This window comes from Tyto alba, unplaced genomic scaffold, assembly GCF_018691265.1.
Source record: "Tyto alba isolate M040663 unplaced genomic scaffold, T.alba_DEE_v4.0 Super-Scaffold_20000042, whole genome shotgun sequence".
Lineage (NCBI taxonomy): Eukaryota > Metazoa > Chordata > Aves > Strigiformes > Tytonidae > Tyto > Tyto alba.
In genome coordinates, this window is record NW_024881293.1 from 11,378,304 (window position 1) to 11,399,886 (window position 21,583).

At 52.7% G+C, this 21,583-nt stretch overlaps 2 protein-coding genes across 2 annotated transcripts; both read left to right on the forward strand.

The window, feature by feature from the left end:
* The first annotated feature begins 105 nt into the window (after positions 1–105).
* On the forward strand, positions 106–5,700 carry COPE (COPI coat complex subunit epsilon). The gene is made up of 10 exons (XM_032993760.2): positions 106–275; positions 551–613; positions 1,024–1,124; positions 1,332–1,484; positions 1,951–2,004; positions 2,494–2,575; positions 3,723–3,878; positions 4,154–4,222; positions 4,728–4,802; positions 5,343–5,700. The coding sequence occupies exons 1-10, from the start codon at positions 150–152 to the stop codon at positions 5,388–5,390; spliced, it is 927 nt and encodes a 308-aa protein (XP_032849651.2). The 5' UTR covers positions 106–149; the 3' UTR covers positions 5,391–5,700.
* Positions 5,701–7,946: 2,246 nt separating this feature from the next.
* On the forward strand, positions 7,947–21,463 carry CERS1 (ceramide synthase 1). Its single transcript, XM_042794092.1, has 7 exons — positions 7,947–8,316; positions 16,518–16,677; positions 17,252–17,432; positions 17,782–17,943; positions 18,790–18,937; positions 19,563–19,711; positions 20,216–21,463. The coding sequence occupies exons 1-7, from the start codon at positions 8,095–8,097 to the stop codon at positions 20,256–20,258; spliced, it is 1,065 nt and encodes a 354-aa protein (XP_042650026.1). The 5' UTR covers positions 7,947–8,094; the 3' UTR covers positions 20,259–21,463.
* Positions 21,464–21,583: the final 120 nt, after the last annotated feature.

The following is a 21,583-nucleotide window of genomic DNA, read 5'->3' on the forward strand; positions in this document are numbered from 1 at the left end:
GTGGGCCCGCCTCCTCGCCCCGGCTTGCTTTGCTGGGCGCTGTGGTGACGTTCGCGCCGCCTTGCCGCGCCGATTGGCTGGCGCCGGAGGTTGCCATGGAGACTGCGGCTCCCGGCTGCTTCCGGAGACGTGTCTGAGGGGGGCGGAAAATGGCGGCCGGGGCGGGCGCGGGCTCTGCCGCTCAGGGCGGCGACGCCGACGAGCTTTTCGACGTGAAGAACAGCTTCTACATCGGCGCCTACCAGGCCGCCATAAACGAGGCGCAGCGGGTCAAGGTACGGCGGGAGGGGAGGGACGGACGGGCTGCCTGGGGGCCCGCGGGTCGCCGCCTCTCGCTGGGACCTGCTCTAAAGGCGCCACATTCCGCCTCGTCCCAGGCTGTTTCGGGTGCTCCCCACCTTCTTGCAGGGGGACGCTGGGGTGAAGGAGGGCTCGCGCGGACCCTGAGAATGTGTGTGGGGAGAATCTCGTATGCGGAGTTGTGTTGCGAGGTTGTGCTGTTGCTGTACAAGTCCCTGAGAGAGGTTCTTGTTTCCTGTCATCCCCTCAGCCGTCTAATCCGGAGAAGGAAGTGGAGAGGGATGTTTTCTTATTCCGAGCCTACATCGCCCAGGTGAGGTTGCATTTGCAGGAGCATAATCTGACTGTGGGGCTGGAGCCGAGGAGCTTGCGGATCTGAATCCTGTGAATACAGCGTTATAGGCTTTGGTAATAAATCCCCCATCTGCACTGGAACATAATGCATTCCCTGGCAGTAACACAGTTGTGAATACAACGTGTTGTATGAGTGTCAGGATGGCCTGATGAGGCCTCTGAGAGGCACTTTGTAATCTTTAAAACAGCTTATGGGCAAATAGTCCTCTTTGGGGTTATGAAATTTGGCCGTGTTTGTAGACTATGGTGGGAGACATAACACAGAAATTTGCTGTTCCTGTTTTCTGTTGTTCTAACTGAGAAAGCAAGCAGTTATTTCATGTGTTCTTGAAAAATAAGTCACAGATTTTTCTTCGTTGTCTTCAATAGAGAAAATATGGTGTTGTCCTAGATGAAATCAAAGCCAGTGCTAGTCCTGAGCTCCAGGCAGTGAGGATGTTTGCAGAATATCTTGCAAATGAGAGTCAAAGGTGAGTCTGATGATAAGGTGGAACTCAAGCCCTGTCTAACTGGGAATATGTTTCTGTGTAGAAAGTTTCATGTAGAAGTGTGGCCTTTATCGTGATTCTCTGTGGTTTTGCAGCGAATCTCAAAAAGGCAGAATTGTGTGAGGGCAGGATCTTTTTGTCTCGCTCAGGAATGAAACAATCCCAAATTCTCACCCTTGCTCTCCACAGGGATGCAATTGTTGCTGATTTGGACAAGAAAATGGCAAAAAGTGTTGATATAGCCAATACTACTTTCTTGCTGATGGCTGCTTCCATCTATTTCCACGACAAAAATCCTGACGCGGCTCTGCGTACTCTACATCAGGGGGAGAGCTTGGAGTGGTAAGTGCAACTCACCTGGCATCGCGGAGGTGTGTGCTAGCAAAGCCTCTCTCTTGTCTAGGGCGAGGTGCTGTAGAAATGACCGAGGTCTGGCTTATCCCTAAAAAGCCTTGAAACCATTGAGAAACTGCTTTGAGGTTTGCCTTCAAAGTAGTATGTGATTTGGTGCTCATCCTACACTATCAAGTCTATTGCTCCCTTGTGAAACTTAAGAACTGGCTTTATTGATTCGTGCATGTTCAGAATTGCTGAGATGAGCATTTTGGCAATACAGCAAGGAAGCACTTGGGAGTTTGGAGCAAGCTTCCCTGTTCTGGGTCCTGCTCTGAGAGATTCCCCGCGGTGGGGAGGCCTGTCCCTAGGCGCTGGCAGTACCTCTCCCTGCTAGGCAGCAGGCTGCCAGGCAAAGCGTAGGGAGCAGTAAAGCCTGCAGTGGTGAAAATCACTTTGCTCTTGTTTGTTACAGCATGGCCATGATGATACAGATTCTTCTGAAGCTTGACAGGCTCGATCTGGCTCGGTAGGTTTGTGTCCCTTTGCTTCTTAAGGGCGCTCTGGAGGGGTGGGCCTTGATAAGAGAATTTACATTGCCCAGCCTCCCCCAGGGTGCAGCATTTTAACACCTGCAGTGGACAGAACAACTTGTGTGTATGTGTGGGTGCGCTGCAAAATGTTTCTGTTCTTTGAGTTGCAAAAGCTGTGGAGATGGCAGAGCTGGATGCAGCTAAAGGAAGAGGTGGACCTCAAGGTTTAATCGTACCTTCAGCAGGGTGCGGTTTGAATCTCTAGTCCTGGGTTTCTAGCTTCCCATGGGGAAGTAAAACCAAGAGGTATTTCAGAGATTGTTTCAGTAAAGTATTAAGAGGTGTTCGTGCCGCGTTACCAGCTCGCTGTGGCTGTTGGGCTGCAGCGATGGAAAAGTCAAGAGAAGAAACTACAACTTTCTGTTTCTGTCTTAAAGAAGTTGCCTTGTCTTTCTGTTGTGTGACTCCCACTTTTGCTTCTGCAGCAAGGAGCTTAAGAAGATGCAGGAGCAAGATGAGGATGCGACTCTTACACAGTTGGCAACTGCCTGGGTAAACCTGGCCATAGTGAGTATCTTAAATGGGGATCCCTAGCCTGCAACAGCTGAGGAACTGCTGTTCCTGACTGGTCTTTTCACATTATGATTTCAGAAAATCATTTTCAGGGATTTTGTTGTGGTTTGTTTGGTTTGGTTTTTATTTTATTTTTTTTTTTTTTTCCCCTTCCTTCAAGTACACAGAAAATATTGATAGCTGGTTTCACAAACTAACTGGCTGTTTTGATTGAAAGTCTTTCATCTGTGCTTCTTAGCCTTCAGCTCACACAGGGAAGAGCTAAACCATGCTTAAATAATTCACAAAACATTATAATATAAAATGGAAAGCTGCAGTGTGACTAGCATCCAGAACTTGCAGTTAAACTCCAAGAAAAAAATGTAATTCTCTGCTTAGAGCAGAGTGTCTTTGAACATATTTGTGAATCAGAGAAAAACATACACTTTTTGGCAGTCCAGATCATCAGGTTATTGAAAATAAGTAGTCTCCTAAAGTTCAATGAAGTCCAAGGTTATGCATGCAGTAGCTTGTTATTAAGACTCCCCTTTCTAGTATTCACTTGGTTTTGTTATGAAATCTCTCGTACATAGCCCTTGCCTTACAATATCGTGCAGCTGCATTTTCTGTAAGATCTTAGTTTCCACAAGGGATCTCACCTCTAATTGGTGGAAGCCACTGCATGTGGAACCTTTCTGAAGCTGGAGCTTTTGAAAAGCCAGGTGTCCACACCTGTGCTTAATTATAAAAATCTCATCTCATAATCCTTTATTATGTCAAACATCTGAAGTGATTCTTTTGAAGTGTTTTTTCTCTATTTGAATGGAAGCCTGGATCTTTTGATCATTTAAGTGGTTACTAATATTTAATATTTTTGCATTTCTTTCATCTGTGGTCTGACAGTGATCTGTTGTGGTGCAAGTGGTTCCTAATATTTAATATTTTTGCATTTCTTTCACCTGTGGTCTGACAGTGATCTGTTGTGGTGCAGGAGATCACATGAATGCCAACAGCTGTTAGCGTTGGTTCTTACACATTTCACACTTGTGCTTTATAACCCTAGAAATGAACTTTGTGCCTAGTCCTTCAGCCATGGCAAGAACGTCCAGGCTTCTTCACGAGGTGTGATGAAACTGTGGGTGTTTGTCTCTTCCCTCTGCAGGGTGGTGAGAAGTTACAAGATGCCTATTACATCTTCCAAGAGATGGCAGACAAATGTTCTTCCACCCTCCTCCTACTTAACGGACAAGCAGCTTGCTATATGGCTCAGGGCAAGTGGGACGATGCGGAGGGAGTACTTCAAGAAGCATTGGACAAGGTACTTTCTGGTTTTGCCAGGTAGATTTACTCTTGGGGGGATATAGAGTAAAACAGCAAGGACTTTCATTGTTACACTTCATGAAAATACCAATATATTGATATATATCGCTAAGGGTGGTCACTGTTAATATCTACCTTTTCTTCTGCTTTGCCTTTTCCAGTAAAGTGAGCTGTAGGTTTGGCAGAACTTGTTCTTGCAGAACTATGCTGGTTGTTACACTGAGTCATGGTGGATATAAGTCAGATAGATCGGGTGATTGTTCTTGTTTTCAGGACAGTGGCCATCCTGAGACCCTGATCAACTTTGTTGTCCTGTCGCAGCACTTGGGCAAACCACCAGAGGTGAGGTTTATTTTATTGTACTCGGCAAGCAGATACGATCAGCCTCTTCCTGCTGCTGAGGACAGGTTGTCTGTTCCTAGTCGTAACTTTGTGTGGGTTCTGGAATTTTGTATGTTCTCATCAGGATTGGCATTCACAAAATAGAGTAGTTCTGGGGTGCAGGGAGCTTGCATCTCCAGTACTCATTAAACTGGTTGTGAAAATGCAGATGTTGTAGACAGTGGTATATACTTGAGAGGAAGGCCTGGGTGGAAAAAGAAGTCTCTTGAGTTCTGATTTCATTTCTCACTGATTGTTTTCTTGAACCCGCTATTTAAGGTTTAATTTTTCTGTTCAGAGTATGCACAGATCTTACTGGTTTTAACTGGGGCTGCTAACATTCAGGACACTGAGAAAATCATGTTTTTACTCACTGTAAACAAGTAGATTGAAGTGTGATGTTTTAAACTCGTGGCTTCTCCTCATGTTACCTCAAAATTTAAATTTATCTATCTTATCCCATCAGGTTACGAATCGCTATTTGTCACAGTTGAAAGATGCGCATAAAAATCACCCGTTCATAAAGGAGTATCAGGCCAAGGTACCAATTACTTTCTAATACAAAATGTAATTAATTGTGCCTCATACCAGTGTCTGATGGGGCGAGTGGATTCTTTACCAGCAAACATGAGTGCAGTCCTGAGGGGCAGGTCCATGTCTTTTCTCTGTCACATCACCAGCAAATTTTCTAGCCTTTGTGAGAGATGTTGGGAAGCCCAAGCCAGGTGCTTAACAAAGGAGTGATGTACCCCAGCCTGGTAACATCTTGAAAGAATGGCTCTGAGATATGGCTCTTAATCCGAGTTGGAAGTTTGTTACTGTCAGACATTGTGCTTAAATACAGGAAAAATCCTTCTGGAAGAGAGAAATTGGGGAGGGAGAAAGAAGGATAAAGGCAATAGTGAAGGGAAAATGGAACAAATAAAAAAAAATTGAGAACTTACACAGGTCATCCTGCTTGTTAGAATTCCTTTGCCTCAGTGAGCTGTGATAGTGGTGTTCTCTTCAGCTAATGCAGGTTTTATTATATTTTCAATAAAGTTCAAGATTTGTTTGTTTTATTTTTGTTTCTGATTTGAAGGAGAATGACTTTGACCGGCTAGCCATGCAGTATGCCCCCAGCGCGTGAGGAGAGGGGAAGGAGGCTGCGGACCGGCTCTGTGGTACCTTGGGAACTGGGGTAGATGTGCAAAGCCTCTCTGGTAACGGGGGGAAAAAAACACCCTCTGCAAGTCGGTCTGCCTTAACTCACTGGTAGGGTCTTGCAATCCAGCAAGCCGCCAGTGCTAAACCTGTACATAAAATGTAGCTACTGGAATTTGGTAGCTGCAAAGCCTGTGTTCTGGCTTACCTGGGTCCTGAACTCTGTTTAAAATACAGTGCGAATCAAGAGTAAGCGACACTGTACCTTAAACATTCCTAATAAAGCCTTTTCTGGATCTGTGTGCCCCTTAATTTCTGGAATTCAAGTAATTCCACTCTGGGACTGAGCCCTGTCATCTGTACCGAGGCTGTACTTGGGGGAAGAGCACAAAGGTTAATTCTGAGCACCTGCATTCAGTATGTGGATGAGGCCTGAGTTACGGATCTTCTTTGTCTGACTGATGACTCCTCCATTAACTTCAGCATCCTCTAGAAGAAGCATAGGCAGCTGTAGGGGTTACTGCTGGTGGGAGGAAAAGCTTCCCCAAAATAAAAATAATCCGATTGTAATAGGCTCAGCCTTGATATTAAATTGGTAAAATGCAGTATCTCGTCTCCTGGAGCCAGGAAAGTACATCCTGCAGCACGTGTGGAAGTGTGCTCGTCACGTCGGTTCTGAAATGTGGTGGTGATTGAACCTGTCACCTCGTGGGACGTGATGTGGGACGTGACGTGGTCCAGCACTACATGACCACGCTTCTCTGTGGCCTCGCACCCCGCTCTGGCGTTTCAGCCTACCCCATGTCGAGCGACTCTTACAGCAGCGCTGCCAAGAGCAGATGTCCATGGGGAACCCTCAGCTGGGACCTCCTGCACTCTAATACTGGAATTATCTTTTGAATCATTTTTTGGGTTGCGTTTGGGGAGGGGGAGAAGAGGGGTTTATACTACACTGTAAATGTGTCTAACTGGCGTTTCCTTTGTGCCCACCTCGCTCTGAAAGGGCTCATTGTCTCTTTCCTTGGCTTGTTTAGCGAGGGACTCTTTTCAGTGAGGGGTTATTCATGGTCCGGTCTTGAATGAATGTTTCTTTTGTGGAGCTGTCTGAGGGAGATGTGAAAGGGGCTTGTGTATTCAGGGCAGCCATTACCCACTTGATGGGCCATGATAAATTGACTTAAAAATGTAAACAATAAAAGCAAGTGGCGTAGCAGGGGCCAGCGCTGTCACTGTGAGAATAGGGGAACATGTTGTTCAGACCTGGAGAGGAATGGGGTTGTGTTTTCTCATTGCTCCCCCAGAGCAGTCAGTGAGGTTCCAGAAAACCTGAAAGCAGAATGGCTGTGGCCAGAGGAATGACTTTACATGAGATAAAACTCATCTATATTTTGTCTTTTTTTCCTTCCCTATCAAGCTGGTTGAAGTTCCAGTTCCATGAGCGCCTGCGATGATGATGATTGTTCTTCATCATCATGTAGGAAGGATCCCACAGCTGCAATTTAGCCAATAGTTTTGGTACATTAGGACACAACTGAACGGCATTTCCTCCTCCATGGCTGAAACCAAATACCACTGCACTGCTCCAGTGCCTTTGCTCTGGGGTTCCTGTTGTGCCTTACCATGAGGTGATTTTAAGTGTTGACATTTTAGGAGAATCTTTATCTTAAAGCCATGTTTCTCCTAGCAAACCAAGTGTCTGTATGTGACTTGGGATGTACTACTTTTAATTTTAAACATATACATAATGATATTTCTGTTCTGTGAATCAGCAGCTAGCTAGAGTGCAAGCTGCCTGCCTTCTGGAGGAGGCGTTCGGTCAAGTCCTTCATCAGGGGTGACCTTTTGGGAGGGTGTGTTTGCATTTTCCAGGTGCATCTCATCGTCCCTGAGCTGCAGCAGGTGCCAGCGTTCAGCTATGGTGATGGGGTGGAAACACCTGGTTGCTTTGCACTGAAATGCTGCGTGAGGAAGGGATGAATCTTCTGCTGAGAGGTATGGAAAAAAAAGATCTGGAGAAATGCTTCTCTTTGCTTATCAAGTGGAAAAAGAGAAAAAAAAAAAAAAAAACCAACAAAAACAACCGACAAAACACGTTGAAGGGTGAATGTTTAGTCAGGCATTTTGGAGGTGGAGAGCTGTGGTGCTGGAGAATGTCTCTGAAGTGCTGTGGGTAACTTCCAGCCCCCACGGCCCCCTGAAAGGGAGCACCTTGGCAGGCACTGCAGTTTTCCACTGTTCTAGCATCAATTGTCATCTCCTGATGGTGACATATTAATATTTGCCTCCCGCTCTCGCTGCTGGAGCCACTCCAGCCCATTGTCGAGGCTCATCGTCCAAGAGAGCAGTCGCATTGTTGATTGATTTTTTTTTTTTTTTTTTTTTTTTTTTTTGGGGGTGGGGGGGGGGTGGTGTAACAAACTTCATTCAGCCACTCTCCGTGCTGATTAACAGGCATCTAATGAGCCGCTTGCTCCCCTCCCTGCTGATTAATTAACAAGCACCTCCTGAGCCTGCACTCCCCTCCGGGCGGGGGCAAGACCCTTCTCCGCCCCCGGGAGCTCCGCGGGGCGGCTCTTCGCGGCCGGTAACGGCGGGGAGGGGGGAAGCCGCGGCCCCGGCCCGCCCCGCGCGGAGCCTGCGCGGAGCCGCCGGGCCATGGGCGGGCGGTGAGCGGCGCGGCGGGGAGCGCCATGCCGCCTCCCGAGCCCATGCCCGGCTACGGGCAGCTCCTCCGCCGAGCTTACGGTAGCTTGGCCGAAGCCGTGCGGGGCTGCGGGGACTGCGGCTGGGAGCTGACGAGGCGAACCTGGGCCGAAAACGCTCACCTGGGCTGGGGAGAGGTGCTGCTCTGCGGGCTCTGCGCCCTGGGCTGGACCGCGCTGCGCCGCGCCGCCGCCCGCAGAGTCTTTCGGGTCAGTCCCGGCGGGGGGGGGGGGGACGGACACACACACACCCCGGGATGGAGGGGATAAAGGGGGGGACAACGCACCGGCGACTGCGGGATGGGAGAGTAAGGCGGGGACACCGGGATGAGGGGGGCTCCCATCTCCCTCCGAGGGGGCCGGTTGCATGGGGGGGGGGGGGGGGGCTTCAATTCTCCACCCCGGGTGGCTCTAAAGGAGGTTCCCATTCTCCGGGGGCTGCATGTTTAGGGGAGGGGGTGTGTGTGTGTGGGGGGGTGTTGTTGCATGATCGATCTTCCCTCATCCCCCAAGGCTGCATCCTGGAGGCCCGAGCATCCCGATGCACCGGGAGAGCTCCCCCCTCCCCGCCATGTTCCTTTAGCCGCAGCCCGGCAGGGATTGACGGGGGGGTGTGTGTGTGTTATTTCTTGCACGGGGGGGAAGGCGAGGACCACCTTCCTTGCGTGTGTCAGCCGTGGTTTGCGTGAAAAACGTCCTTCCCCGCTTCCCCTCCCCGGTGCGGCGGTGAGGACGGTGTGGGGACGGCTGCTGTGCTGCAGTGCCGGGCTGACCTCCTCGGGAGCGTGGGGGGAGGCAGGGGTGCCACCATCCGACCCTCGCGGCCTCCAAACGGATTTGCTGGCCGTTGTCCCCTCCCCACTTTGTAAGGGTCAGGGTGAGCAGGGTGTCCCCCAGAGTGGAGACCAGCCCGGTTTAATTTCTCGCTGTGAAAGGCGTTTGCCATGGGATGAGCTCTCCCCTCGCTCTGATGGCTCAGGCCCAGCTGAGGCGATTTCTTCCCCGCTGCTTTCCTAGAGAGATGCTGTGCACTTTGCTCTGCGGTTACCTTGGCCTTGATCAGACCTGGAAGGCAGAAGCAACAGAAATGCAGTATTTTGGGTCAGGGGATATAGTCCTCAGCTCTCAGGGACGCAGAAATGACCTTTTTCTCACCTACCCATGAGTGCGGTGGCACGAGGCCTTGAGTAGCTACGAGAGCGTGCGTGGTTCATTGCAGCTATGTGGGACAGGCCTTGTTCCCTGGGTGAACTGCTTCCTTCAGAGGCTGCTCCGCAGCTTGAAGACAGCTGCCTTGCATCCCATAATTAGGCTATCGGGAGTTACTGCTGTCTTCTCTCTGCCGCTGAGCCTGCCTTTAGAGTGGCTCTTTGCTGTTCAGAGCTGTCTTTGCTTATCCGGTAATGCCAGGAGGCTCTTGACCTTGTGCAAGGTTCCAGTCTAAGTCCTCTGGAGTTATTTGAAGCTGCTGAAGTGGTGTGGAGGCAAGGTGACGTGCTGGCTTTTTATGCAGGACTGAATTTCTCCTTGTTACCTGCACCCCTGTCTGCCCGTGGCTACTGACGGGCAGCGTACAGCGCCTGGGCGCGCTAGGACGGGGTTGAACGAGGCTGGAGGTAACCCTAGGTCTGTCGTAACAAACCGGAGGTAATTTCCTTTGTGCTCCAGTTTCTCCTTGTGTAAATCTCACCTTTACAGAGAGAGCAGTGATCAGAGTGTGAAAAAAAAAAACCAAACCCTCATTCGAGCAGCAGAGTCCGCTCGGTGCCCTCGGAGGATGCAGGGCAGCCTGTGTGAGTGCTGAGGTATCGTTCCCTTGGAGAAATGGGTCACGCTTGTAATTGCAGAAGAGTGAGGGGGGTTGATCGGAGCCAGTTCTTGTGGCTACATCTGCATGCGTTATAGTGATGAGATGCTGAGCGAAATTGTGACGGCATCGGTTTTCTCCCAGCGGATGGGTGGAAGGGTAGCAGTAGGGAGAAACAACTTTCTCTCTCTCTATATATATATGTATATTTGTATTCTAAAAGGATCTGAAGCTTTTCTCTGTTTATTCTGTTGGAGTTGCTATGGGAAAAGGTGGAGGTTGTGGCTTTCCTCTAAAAACTCTGGCAGTATTTAGGAAATCAGTTCGTATTGCATGGCCCCTGCATGGGCAGTGAAGGAGCGGGGTTGTTCAGGAGGAAAGTCAGGGAGAAAAAAGACCTCCTGTTTAACCCTGGGAGGAAACTTCTCCCATGCTCAGGACTTCGCTTCCCAGATCAGGCTCAGAGAGTGTCCTTCCTCATTTTGAATCCCTTCATGTTCCCTGCAAGAACTGAAACACTCAGGGTTATAAAAATGAATCCACTCAGTGTCCGAAGAACGCTATCTTCCTGCAAGTTATTTATAAATAATAAATCTTGCCACTTGGATTGTGATTCTCTGCCTCTGAAGAGGAAATGACTCTTACCACAAGGCCTTGAGGCTTGGAGCGTAAAGTGCACCTCACGTAGCTCTGGCCGTGACTGCTCCTCTGAGAAACGAGCGCATCAAAGCCATATATCTCTTCCTGTGCTATCTGCATGACCCTGTTTTTATCAGTGGGATCGAGAGAAGAGGATGAGGTAGGCTCCTCGCTCTCTCCTAGGACCACAGCAGCATTTATCCTGCAACATCTTTGTCACAAAAGGTCTCCCAGTTGGGTTGGAGAAGCAGTGAAGGTTGTGCCTGGGATGGGAGGGGTTTGGTTAGGATTGGGAAGCCTGGATTTTCACCGGCTACAACAGCTCGGTCGGTGCCTGTGCACTAGACCTGGTTTTCGCATCATCCTTAGAGCAAAGATAATTTTTGGCTCATTGTCCCTTCTTCACAGAATCCTCACTTGGTGCAAATACGGAAAGGAGGTGTTTTGGTGTAGGAAAGACTCCAGTTAGCTGAGCAAATGTGGATCACTGGGTAGGGAAAGACTCCCTCTCCAACCAAATCAGCTACACTGGGGGCACAGGCATCCCTGCAAAGGCCTGAGGGGACGTGTCCTTCCTCTCTGGGGTCTGACCTGAGAGTCGCTGCTCTCGGTCCCCTTGACTTCTGAGTGCACAAACGAATGATACTTGGGGCACATCGATCGTACAAGCTCGCTGGAGCTGCAGAACCCCCTGCAGAAATGAAGACCAGGCTAGTTCTGGGCAAGTTCCCATCCCTGGAAGCCGCCTCGGTTTGTGAGTGCCTGAGCTCCGCTGGTCTCTGACAGCCGCCGTCCTCACTGTGTCCTTTCTGCGGAGAGCGGCTGCAGCCAGGCTCTGAGGAGTTTGATTAAAAAGCAGCAACTCTAGCATCTCTGCATTAGTTAAACATCCTGGAGGGCAGCTGAGCCCAGCAGGGCCGAGGCCAAGTGCCGTTGGAATAGGACCAGGCGACTCCGCTTGGGAAAAGCTTGGTGAAGAGCCTGGAGCTCAGCAAGCCTGTGCTGACAGTCCCCATTCCTGAGCAGGTCTTGAGTAGTGCAGCGAACTTGAATAGATAAAACTAAGAACACACCTAGACTCACACTCAAAGGTGATCCAGAACAGCTGTGCCAAGCCTAGGCAGACCCTTGCAGCCCTCAACTACCCTCAGCCATCTCTGGTGCTGGGAGTTAAAGTCCCTGAAGTCAGCTAAGTGTAAGCCCACGAGCGAGCAAAATCCATTCTGGATAAATCCTGCCTCTGAACCTGGTGATGTTCATCAGGTATCACATCTGTCCTTAATGGCTGTCTGCCTTTTCTCCACAGCGGGTAAATGTTTTCCATTTTTGGCCCAGACACACTAGTCATCTTGCTATCTGAGCGGTCTCAGAATTTGTAGGACATTACAGTGTCCTCTGCAAGGAAAAAGTGTTGTGTAAATTGAAAAATGTACTTTGGGAAGCAGGGTTTCTAGGTGGGTGATAGTTAAGCCCCAGGAAGGATGTGGAAGCTGGAAAGCAAGGGTCCCTGTTATCCCCTTCAGTGATTTATGCAGCTTTTCCCCACCCAACAGTATCATCAAGACTTGTTTTTCCAAACCCCAGCACTGGGTGTGTGGCTCGAGGCGGGGAATTATCGCTGTCCCAAAAACCAGCCCCCCAACACAAGCTCTGCTGAGAGCAGAGGACGCCGGCCGGGCCCAGGGGTGGGAGAAGGCTCAGCTGCCTCCTCGGCTCGTCTCACGGGGCTCTGCCCGCTTTTTGAAGCCCAAACCCTGGAAACTCGAGGGGAGAAAGCCACAACAATGGGTCTTTTCTTCACCCCGGGGAATGAAGCTGCACTGCTGGAGCGGGGGCTGCTCTCCCTGTGCCGCTGTGTCAGCAGTCAGGCATGAGGAGATTATTCAGCCCCCGCAGCACCCTGTGGGCAGCTGTGTCTTGTCTTCAAAGAGCGTCTTCTATTGCTTTTCTCTCTTAGGGGCAAATTTTTACTGCTTGCAGGAGGAACCGAGGAAGAAATAACGTCTGTTGGTTTGTTGCTATTGTTGTAGTGACTTTTTCTACGTGTTTATCTGGAAAGTGTTGTCCAGAGCCTAACACAGCTTCCCAGTGTCTTGGCTGCTGCGCCTCGGAGAAACTGAGGCGCTGAGCAGCTCAGTGCCTGGTGTAGGATGGAGCAATGAGAGCTGGGGCTCCTCGTGCTGGGACCAGTTCATTCCCCTTTCCTAGCAGGGAGGTGGCAGTCGCTGCCCTTGGGTCTGACAGCTCCAGGAGACTCATTTCTTCGGGTTTAGAGAACGGTGATGTTTCACTGCATCTTCCCTTCTGCAGGCCCTGTGCCCCACCCCTGATGTGGCGGGGGGTGGCAGCCGGTACGGGGGGACACGTGTAGTCCCTTGGGATGGAAAGGCACAGTCACAACTCTGAGAAGACACCCACCACGCTGCGGGGAGCTGTGCCGCCGCCGCGGAAGGGCCAGTGGCTGTTGGTTATGGCCAGGTTTTGAACCGGAGCTCTGCTCGCTCATCATTATCATCTGCATTGAGTAAAAGCTGATGTAAAGCTGCCAGTTCCCTGGGCTGAGGATGCTTCGTGCCAGCCATTCCTTTGTGTTCCTCCGGGGAACAAGTTGTGCCCAGAAGCCAGACGCGGCGCGGCTGGGATTTGGCCGGGCCCTCGTCTCTAGGCCGGGGAGGTGGCAGAGGCGATGGGGGCGGTCTGGGGGGTACAATTCCTCTGTTAACAAGCCTCAATTCATAACGCATCGCTGCAAGCCTGCCAGCTCGCTGGAAAGACTCGTGTCCTGCTGCTTCAGCCGGTTGTAGATTTAAGGGGACTGGCTGCTTTCCTTTAGTGCCGGAGGCTGTAAAAAGGGAGAGAGCATGTGTTTGCTTTTTGCTACGAGTATTTTTCTGACACTTCAGCAGAGCTGTGGGCAGCGACAGTTTCCATTCGGTTTCTCTTTCCAGCTCCAAACTGCTCTCGCAGCGTGTTCTCACCCACGGCTTTGCTCCTTCCCTCCCCCCGGCCCCCCAAGTTGTGCAGGGTGGTGCTGCGGGGGAACAGTCACGTCCCTCGGACCGGTTAATTTGACAAGTGAATCAGAAGATGCCTGTGAAGGTTTGCGTGGGGGGTAACGAGGAGGAGGAGGAGGGAGGAAGAGCTGGTTGCCCTTTAAGCAAAGCCCCATTACATCACTTGCCAAGAGCTTCGGGCTCTTTCAGCCGGAGCCAGATCCGCTGTTCCCGCCGCAGCACCCGTCACCCTTAGCAACAGGCATCTCTGCACCGTTGCCATGGGAACAGCAGGCGGGTAACGGGAGGACATCCCCCCCTCCTCGTGCATCTCCCACCCCCAGGGAGAGGGCAGGCGCGTCTCCTGCACGGGCTGGGCTGGGCTGTGCATCTCCTGGGCTTGCGCTTCCCCCTGCAAGTCATCCAGGTTTCGGTGGGGCCTCCCCAGGGACGTTAGTTTGTCCTCCCAGCCCCTGGGTGATGGTGGTTCTCTTCCGATCCTTCCCCATGCCTGCTTCAGAGCCAGCTCCCGTTTCTGTGGTGCTCAGGGTACAGCCTGAGATGCCCTGTGGTTATTTAAGGGGGGCTCTCTCCAGGATTTGTCATTAACCACATACGCAGCGAGGGCTAAAACCTCTTTGAGCATTAGCCACCACGAGCTGGAGCAGGGGGAACCCTCCCCTGGGTTTTGCTTTCGCTCCAGACCGGGAGCTGCTGCCGTGCCCGCAGTGGGCTGTTTGTCAGGCCATGACTGCAGGCTTGCAGTGGCGATTCGCTGCACTGCTGCCGTCTCTGCCAAGGGTCCGTGTGTCCCTAAACTGTGGGTTGTCTCAGTCATGTGTGCCTGCCCCATGAGTGATGATCCGTGTCATCAGCTCTGCCTACCTGGGGTAGAAATGTGCTGTTGTTCCCCCTTTGTAGGTAGGGAACTGGGGTGCAGAGAAGCAGTGAAACGACTTGGCTGGCGATCGGCGGCAAGGCTGCAGCAGGGATTTGAGGCTGAGCTCAGCATCCTAAATTGAGCCCTGGCTGAGGAGGGCAGGGGGCTCAGCAGCTTGCTGTTGTGGCAGCGTGGTGATCTGCCCCTATATCTGAGCTGCTTCTGTGCTCCACTCTATGGGGACACAAATAATTCATGCTTTCTGGGCTCAGGACTTTCTGTTTCTGCATTATTTATTCACCCTTCAAGCTGCTTCCTCTTTTTCCTACTGTGGCTCCTGTTGGAAGAAGCCTTGGCAGCAGCGTGTTCCTGGTCTCAGCGAGGACAGCCGTGCTCTGAATGCGAGACGCGGAGGGGGAGGCCAGAGCCTTGCCTCTCGAGCTGGACGGGATATGGACAACTTGGCAGAGTTTTGTGGGGCTGGTGCTTCCAGGTCAGACCAGTGCTGGGAAATCCAGAGCTTAGAACAAAGCACTGCTAGGCTGGGACAATGCTTGGAGTGGAGTCCTTTGAAAATCTGATGCAGAGAGGGGCTAAAAGCCAGACCAGCCACTGCCTGGAGACAGCTGGGACCTTAATATAGCCTTTGAGCATCGAGGAGCCGAGCACTGGCTGCAGAAAGTGCTGAACCGGGGCTGGGTACAGTTACTTTGCAGGCATTTTGTTTTCATCTCAAGCTTATCTGAGGTGCTCTCAGCTGGGGGGCCTTTGGGTGTTATCTGTGTTTTGGGCAGCAATGATTCCTTCTGGACTTTAAGCACCCCCTCCCCTCCACGGCCGGGGGCTGCGGAGGTTGGCCGTGCTGATACGGCTCTGTCACTCTTGTGATGAGAAGCAGAAATGGTGTCTGGTGTTGCTCAGCTGCCACGGAGGGAAAACATCCATGCCCGGAGCCCTGGCCGAGCTAAGGGCACGCTCGGGGTGCGGCATCGCTCGCTTGCCGGCACACGGTCCGAGGCGAAGGGCAGCATCTGCCGCTCCCTTTTACTGCTGGGAAGCTGAGCCTGTCTCCTGCTGGGGCTTTGCTTTTACTATGATTCCCAAGTTGTCTCTGGCCTCGGTGGCGCAGCCCTCGCGCTGTTGCAGAGAGACATTCAGGAGAGCTGGGTGGTGCTCCTCATCCTCAGGACCGGGAGGAAGTCAGCGTGAGAAAGTTTCGTTCTGATTAGCGTGGGTGATCGGCAGACCTGCTCGTCTTCCCTTCCCCTCGCTTTGGCCATATTTGGGGAGGCTTTGCCTCCTCTTTTTGAGTCCTGACGGGTGTGGGGGGGTGCTGCAAACCACAGCTGGGGAAAAACCAGCAGCGTTTCAGCACTGGTCAGCTAAAAAAGCTGCTGGGGATGTAGGTGTGAAAGAGCAAAGAGGTCCCAGTGCCCCAGCCTTTACTGACTCCTCACATGCAAATCTGGCCCCCTCCGCTGCTGGTTGCACGCCCGGGGGAGGCTTGTGCTGTGCTGGCTGGGGAGCAGCAGTGGCCGTGCGTTTAGGACGCTGCAAAGCCTTTGCTTCCTCAGTTGAAAGGTCCTTTCCTGGGAGTTGGCAGTGCTGCAAGGTCCGTGTGCCCAGGGTAGTACTGTTACAGCTTCATCTTCTGGGTTCCCTTGCGCAGTTAGGACTTGATTTTTATTTTATTCGTTATTGACCCTGTTCTGCAAAAGCCAGCTGTGGTCAGCGCCACTCCTGGAGCGAGGGTGATGGCGTGGTGCCCAGGCTGTGGGACACGCCGTAGGCTCCTGCCTCCTCTGTGAGGCTCTGCTCTCGCAGCTTTCCTCCGTGCCCAGGCCTGAGTGGAAGGATCTCCAACCTCATGTTTTTCCCTGCTTCAGGCTTTCTCTAGAGCCTCTTTGACCTCCTTTTTTGTGCTGTAAAGGAGGCCAGAAAAATGGGGTTCGTGACCTTGGTTTTGCCCTGTCTGGTGTTGCACGCATCGTGCAGTGCTCGAGTCTCTTGGAGGTTCGGTCACCTCCAGCCCGGGCTCCCCAGGGCCTGTCTTTTTGCCCCGTGTGACGATACTTCTCCCCTCTCCTTGCAGCCCTTCGGGGAGTGGTGCAACTTGCAGCCGAAAGATGCTGCCAAGATGCCTGAGAGTGCCTGGAAGCTGCTTTTCTACACGTTATCCTGGTCATATGGCATCTACCTGCTCTTCTTCACAGACTATCCCTTCTTCTACGACCCACCATCTGTCTTTTATGGTACAGTAAGAACCGGGGAGAAGTGGGGATGGATTAGGATCTCCAGGTTCATGGGATATCTGGGTTGAACAAGGAAATGGGAGTTGGGGTGAGCAAAGGAGAGGACTGAACCCCCTAAATTGCCTTTTCTGTGATGCTGTGGGTGCAGAAAGGGCACAACAGGCTGTGGCCCTTCATTTCATTACAGAGAGAGTCATCTAGTGGCTATTTCAGCCAGCAAGGGCTGGGTTGTGTCGGCTGCGGGGGGTGGGGGGAATGGGATTGAGTCCTTAAAGCAGGAGAGAAGTAAATCAAGGCTTCTCCCTTAGGTCTAGGAGAGGGAGCGGATCTGATGCCAAAGGCAGAGTTTGGGAGCCAAACTTACGTGGGTTCCCTTCCAGCCTTTGCCTCCTTTGCATCTGCTGAGCTCCTGAAAGGGAGCTGGAGCTCCTGAGCACAGCCAAGTGCCAGGGCTGCTTGGGGCAGCGCTGGCGGCTGCTCGCCCCCAGCTCTTTGCCCTCCCGTCTCTCCGCTGCTGACGGAACCTCTGTGCTCGTGGCCCTGGGCTCACCCGGGTGTCTTTGTCCCACCCCAGACTGGAAGAAGGGCATGGACGTGCCCACGGACATCGCCATCGCCTACCTGTTGCAGTGCAGCTTCTACGGACACTCCATCTACGCCACCGCCTACATGGACACGTGGCGCAAGGACTCCGTTGTCATGCTGCTTCACCACGTGGTCACGCTGACCCTCATAGCCTTCTCGTACGCGTTCAGGTGAGGCCCTCGGCCGCGACGTTGCCCCTCTGCAACCTGCCTGGGACAGCTTTGGGCAGCTGCGCAGCAAAAGCTGCAGGTTTTCTGTGCTCGCGGGCACCACGGCAGGATGACTCTTGTTGGGTTGGTGTGGATTCTCCCCTGCCTCCACGCTACCGCAGCAATCCCAGTGCCCCTGAGCCATTTCCCAGTGCCGCCCTGCAGCACGTTGGTGCGCTGTGCCGTGGCCAGGTCTGGATTGTTTAGGGAGTCTGTCTGCTCCCGGCGTGGTGGACCATCATGGGTGCTGGGCGCTAACGTCAACCCGGCGTCCCACACATCTCCCTCCCTGCTCCCTTTTTTCCCCCAGGTACCACAACGTGGGCATCCTCGTGCTCTTCCTGCACGATGTCAATGACGTGCAGCTGGAATTCACCAAGCTCAACGTCTACTTCAAGCACCGGGGGGGAGTCTACCATCGCCTCAATGACGTCATCTCCAACATTGGCTGCCTCACCTTCAGCGTCAGCTGGTGAGCTTGTCTGCCTGATCCCACTTCCAACCGTCCTTGCCAGCTTTTGCAATCCCCCCCGGTGCCTCGGGGTACAGCAAGCTGGGTTTGTGTGCATGGGAACAAGCCCTTTCAAAAACTCTTTGGGAAGAGGTTCCCGCAGAGCCTGACCCCATGCTGGGCTTGGAATCCTTCTGTAGTCACTTTGCCGTCTGTCACCACAGAAGTGCCTGTGAAATCTCGCTTGCAGCATGACAAATGACCCCAGGGGAGGAGGAGCTGTTTCCATTTTCCCACTCGCTTGGTTTTTAGCAGTAAGAAGCACTGTTGCAAGAAGGAAGCGGGACGTGGGGCTGTCCCAGTTTCCAGCCTTGCTGTTCCTCTTGGAGCAAGGCAGGAGAAAAAAAAAAGACTAGAGATGGGTAACTTGCAGGTTGTCACTTCTCATTTGTCCCTTTGTGTCCTTCCTCCCTCTCTGCAGGCTCCTCTGCAAAGCAGGGGTGGCAACATGAGTCGTCAATTTGAGGGAGGGAGAGTGGCAAAGGTTTTTAGTGATAAACTGGGGATGCACAGGACTAAGAAAACCTTCCAGCTACATTCCCCTCCTGTCCCCCATCCAGCTGAGAGAATCTGCAGTGTAGACCTGCCTCTCTACCCTGAGAAAGCCCTTTCTCTGCCCTGCCTCTGGTGCCAAGCCTTTTCTGCCCACAGAAATTGTGCTCTCCCTTTCATGGGGTCCGTGCGAAGCCAAGCGCAGGGGCTGCCCGGAGGCAGGAGGTTGTGCTGGGGGAAGCCACGCTGGGTCTCACGCCTCTCCCGGGATCCCTGTGGGCCACTAAACCCACCCTGCTCCCTCTGCCCTGGCAGGTTCTGGTTCCGTCTCTACTGGTTCCCTCTCAAGGTGCTCTACGCCACTTGCTACTCCAGCCTCCAGTCGGTCCCTAATATCCCCTTCTACTTCTTCTTCAATGCTCTGCTCCTTGTCCTCACTCTGATGAACATCTACTGGTTTCTGGTGAGTGGGGGGAGCTCAGCAACCCCTACGCTAGCTTCTCCCTCCTCTGCTCTCCTGCATGGCACCCGCTGCCTGCCTGTCTTGGGGGCGGCTGGGGGGACTGCAGGGATGGAGGCGGATTCAGAGGACTTGGGGGATGGCTTGGAGGGGAGGAGGGAACCCCAGGTCAGTGCCCGGGGGGCTCCTATACTCTGGAATTCCAACTGTCTCTCACCCCGGGGAGGGAGAGATAACAGCAGTTGGGGCAGGCTGGAACGTGATGTGGTGTAAATGCCCTGGCATCCCCCTAAAGCTTTGGGGAGGGGGTGGAAGCGGGTGGGGGGGGACACTCAGAGGGCTCATGTCAGCAGACTCGACGCTGGGCAGAGCGGGGTAGCATCCGAGTTCATCATCCTGTGGAGGTGAAATGGGTTAAGGGTGGTCGCAGGAGCGCTGCCTCCTGCTGCTGCAGGTCATCGGCCACGTCCCAGGGCTTTGGCCATCCCGGAGGGATCTGCTCTGCCCTCCCTGGGGTCGAGGGCAGTGGAGAAAGGTCCCACTTAGCAAGTGGGAGTGAGTAGGTTGGGTGGAACAGCTCTAAGCCTTGGAGTTTGTGGCTGACGGTGTCTCTCTCTCCCCTCCCCAGTACATCGTCCTGTTTGTGGCCAAGGTGCTGATGGGGCAGATGCAAGAGGTGAATGATGTGCGTGAGTACGACGTGGAGGACAGCAAGAAAACCACAACGGCCAGGAAGAAAGAGGCTGGACTCCAGCTGCCCAGTGCTCTGAAAGAAGGGTATGTGGGCAGGGGGGGATGACACACAGGTACAGCATCTGTGGCCTCGGGGAAAGGCTGCTGGCAGACCTCTCGGGGCCCCAGAGCCACTGTCGAAGGGTTCACCACGGGGCTGGAAGGCAAGAGAGCAGGATGCCTTGGCACAGAGTATAAAAACATTGCTGCAAGTGTCAGGGAGGACTTTGTGTCTCCATGCCTAGGCACTGTGGTGTGTCCATCCATCTTTCTGTCCCATGAATCCTCACGCACTCCTTGCCCTGCTCACTGTGCAGGACTCTCTTTGCCTGAGGCTGTTCTTTCTGAGCAGCGTCTGCACTTCACATGGTGAGCACAGAGTCTGACAAGGTGCTGGATCCCACAGAGCAGGTCTTGGCTGACCTGGGGACAAATTGTCTGCATGAGCCTATCAAGACAGGTCTGACCCCAGTAGTGATTTGTAAAAGTAAGGGAGGGAGAGTCAGTGCGGAGACCGAGGCTCACTGCCTGCTGTGCTCTCTTTCACAGAATGCACCTGAAGAATGGACTTGTAAAAGACAAGCGGTTATAAGGGAAGTGTGGCTGCTGCAGCCTGGCTGGATCTGGGGACCGACCCAGGACCCTGCACTCAAACCCAGCAAATGAAAGGCACAAGGAGAACTTCATCCCCGATCCCCCTTCATCCCCTGCCCGGAGCCGGGGAAGAGATGCCACTGACAGGATCAGGCCCCTCCTGGGGCTTGCCTGTGACCAGGCTTCGCCTGATGCTGGTGTGCTTTCTGTAGCCAGTCCGTGCTGGTTCAGTTGAGAGGCTGGTGGCTTTGCTGGTCCAGGTAGGATTTGGAGCTGGCTTTAGGTCCCCTGGTATTTCTTCTGTCACTCCGCCCCACAGCTATTCTTGGTCCCTTTGTGATTTCCCATCATTATTGTTGGAACCTTGCACTGACCCTTCCTCAACAGCCCTTGAAGGGTCCTCTGACCCAGCACCAAACTGGGGAGGGAAACGTCCTCTCCTCCACTGGCATCACTGTCCCAGGCAAGGGGAGCCCAAAGCCAGCTCTTCTCTAGCTGCCAAGCAGGGACTAGAGAGGTGATGCACTGCACCTCTGAGCCTTCCTCCCCGGGAGGGATCACTAATAGAGAGCTGCCCACATATATCTGGAGGCACAGCACAGTTTCCATGAGCAGGTCTGCCTGGAAACCCTGCCCTGGAGCATTGTTCTGGCCTCCTGTTCTGCTGGATGAAGGCCAGGTGATTTAATTTGCTTAAAAAGCCTATGTAAGTCTTATAGTTGCTTAAAAAGCCAGTCCCAGTCCCGTGGGGTCCCCTGCTGAGGGATCTGTAGGCTCTCACCCAGCAATGTCTGCTTGCTCAAGTGAAGAACAAATGGTTTCTGCTCCCTGTGTTGGTTTTCCAGGCAGCACCAGCCCTGAGCCTTTCAGGGGCCCGAGGCTGGGCCAGGCTGTGTGTCTCTGCAAAGCCTCATGGATTTTACAGACCCTCAGACCAAGACTGTCCCATTGCTCTCCCCTCGTGGGGCCAGGAGAGCCGTGTCCTCCTGGGGAAACGGAGCTCCCTCCCAGCTGGGGACGCCAGGAAGCAGAGGGGGGAATTCAGGGCATTAATTCCAGGCATCAGAGGGTGGTTAATTGTGGGGGGTTTTGTGTTTTGTTTTGTTTTGTTTTTTCTTGTTTGGTTTATCATATTTGTTGAACTCCAGGCTCATTGTGTGAGCCACAGGAAAAGTTCCTCAGTAAACAGAAAGCAAAATGTGACTTGGGCTGATGGAAACTGTCCCAAGCTGTGGCAGGATCTGTCACCTTCTCATCATCGCCTAGCAGGGTTGCAGTGGGGTACATCTCAGTGCTTTAGTTCCTTGGCTTTCAAGCAGGATT

What these genes read in the sequence shown, in the direction of transcription:
- COPE (XM_032993760.2), top strand. Translation starts at nt 150, where the DNA reads ATGGCGGCCGGGGCGGGCGCGGGCTCTGCCGCTCAGGGCGGCGACGCC. An exon ending in CTTGCAAATGAGAGTCAAAG is followed by an intron (nt 1,125 to 1,331) that starts GTGAGTCTGATG and finishes TGCTCTCCACAG; the next exon opens with GGATGCAATTGTTGCTGATT. An exon ending in GACAGGCTCGATCTGGCTCG is followed by an intron (nt 2,005 to 2,493) that starts GTAGGTTTGTGT and finishes TTGCTTCTGCAG; the next exon opens with CAAGGAGCTTAAGAAGATGC.
- CERS1 (XM_042794092.1), top strand. Translation starts at nt 8,095, where the DNA reads ATGCCGCCTCCCGAGCCCATGCCCGGCTACGGGCAGCTCCTCCGCCGA. An exon ending in TGAACATCTACTGGTTTCTG is followed by an intron (nt 18,938 to 19,562) that starts GTGAGTGGGGGG and finishes TCCCCTCCCCAG; the next exon opens with TACATCGTCCTGTTTGTGGC. An exon ending in CCCAGTGCTCTGAAAGAAGG is followed by an intron (nt 19,712 to 20,215) that starts GTATGTGGGCAG and finishes TCTCTTTCACAG; the next exon opens with AATGCACCTGAAGAATGGAC.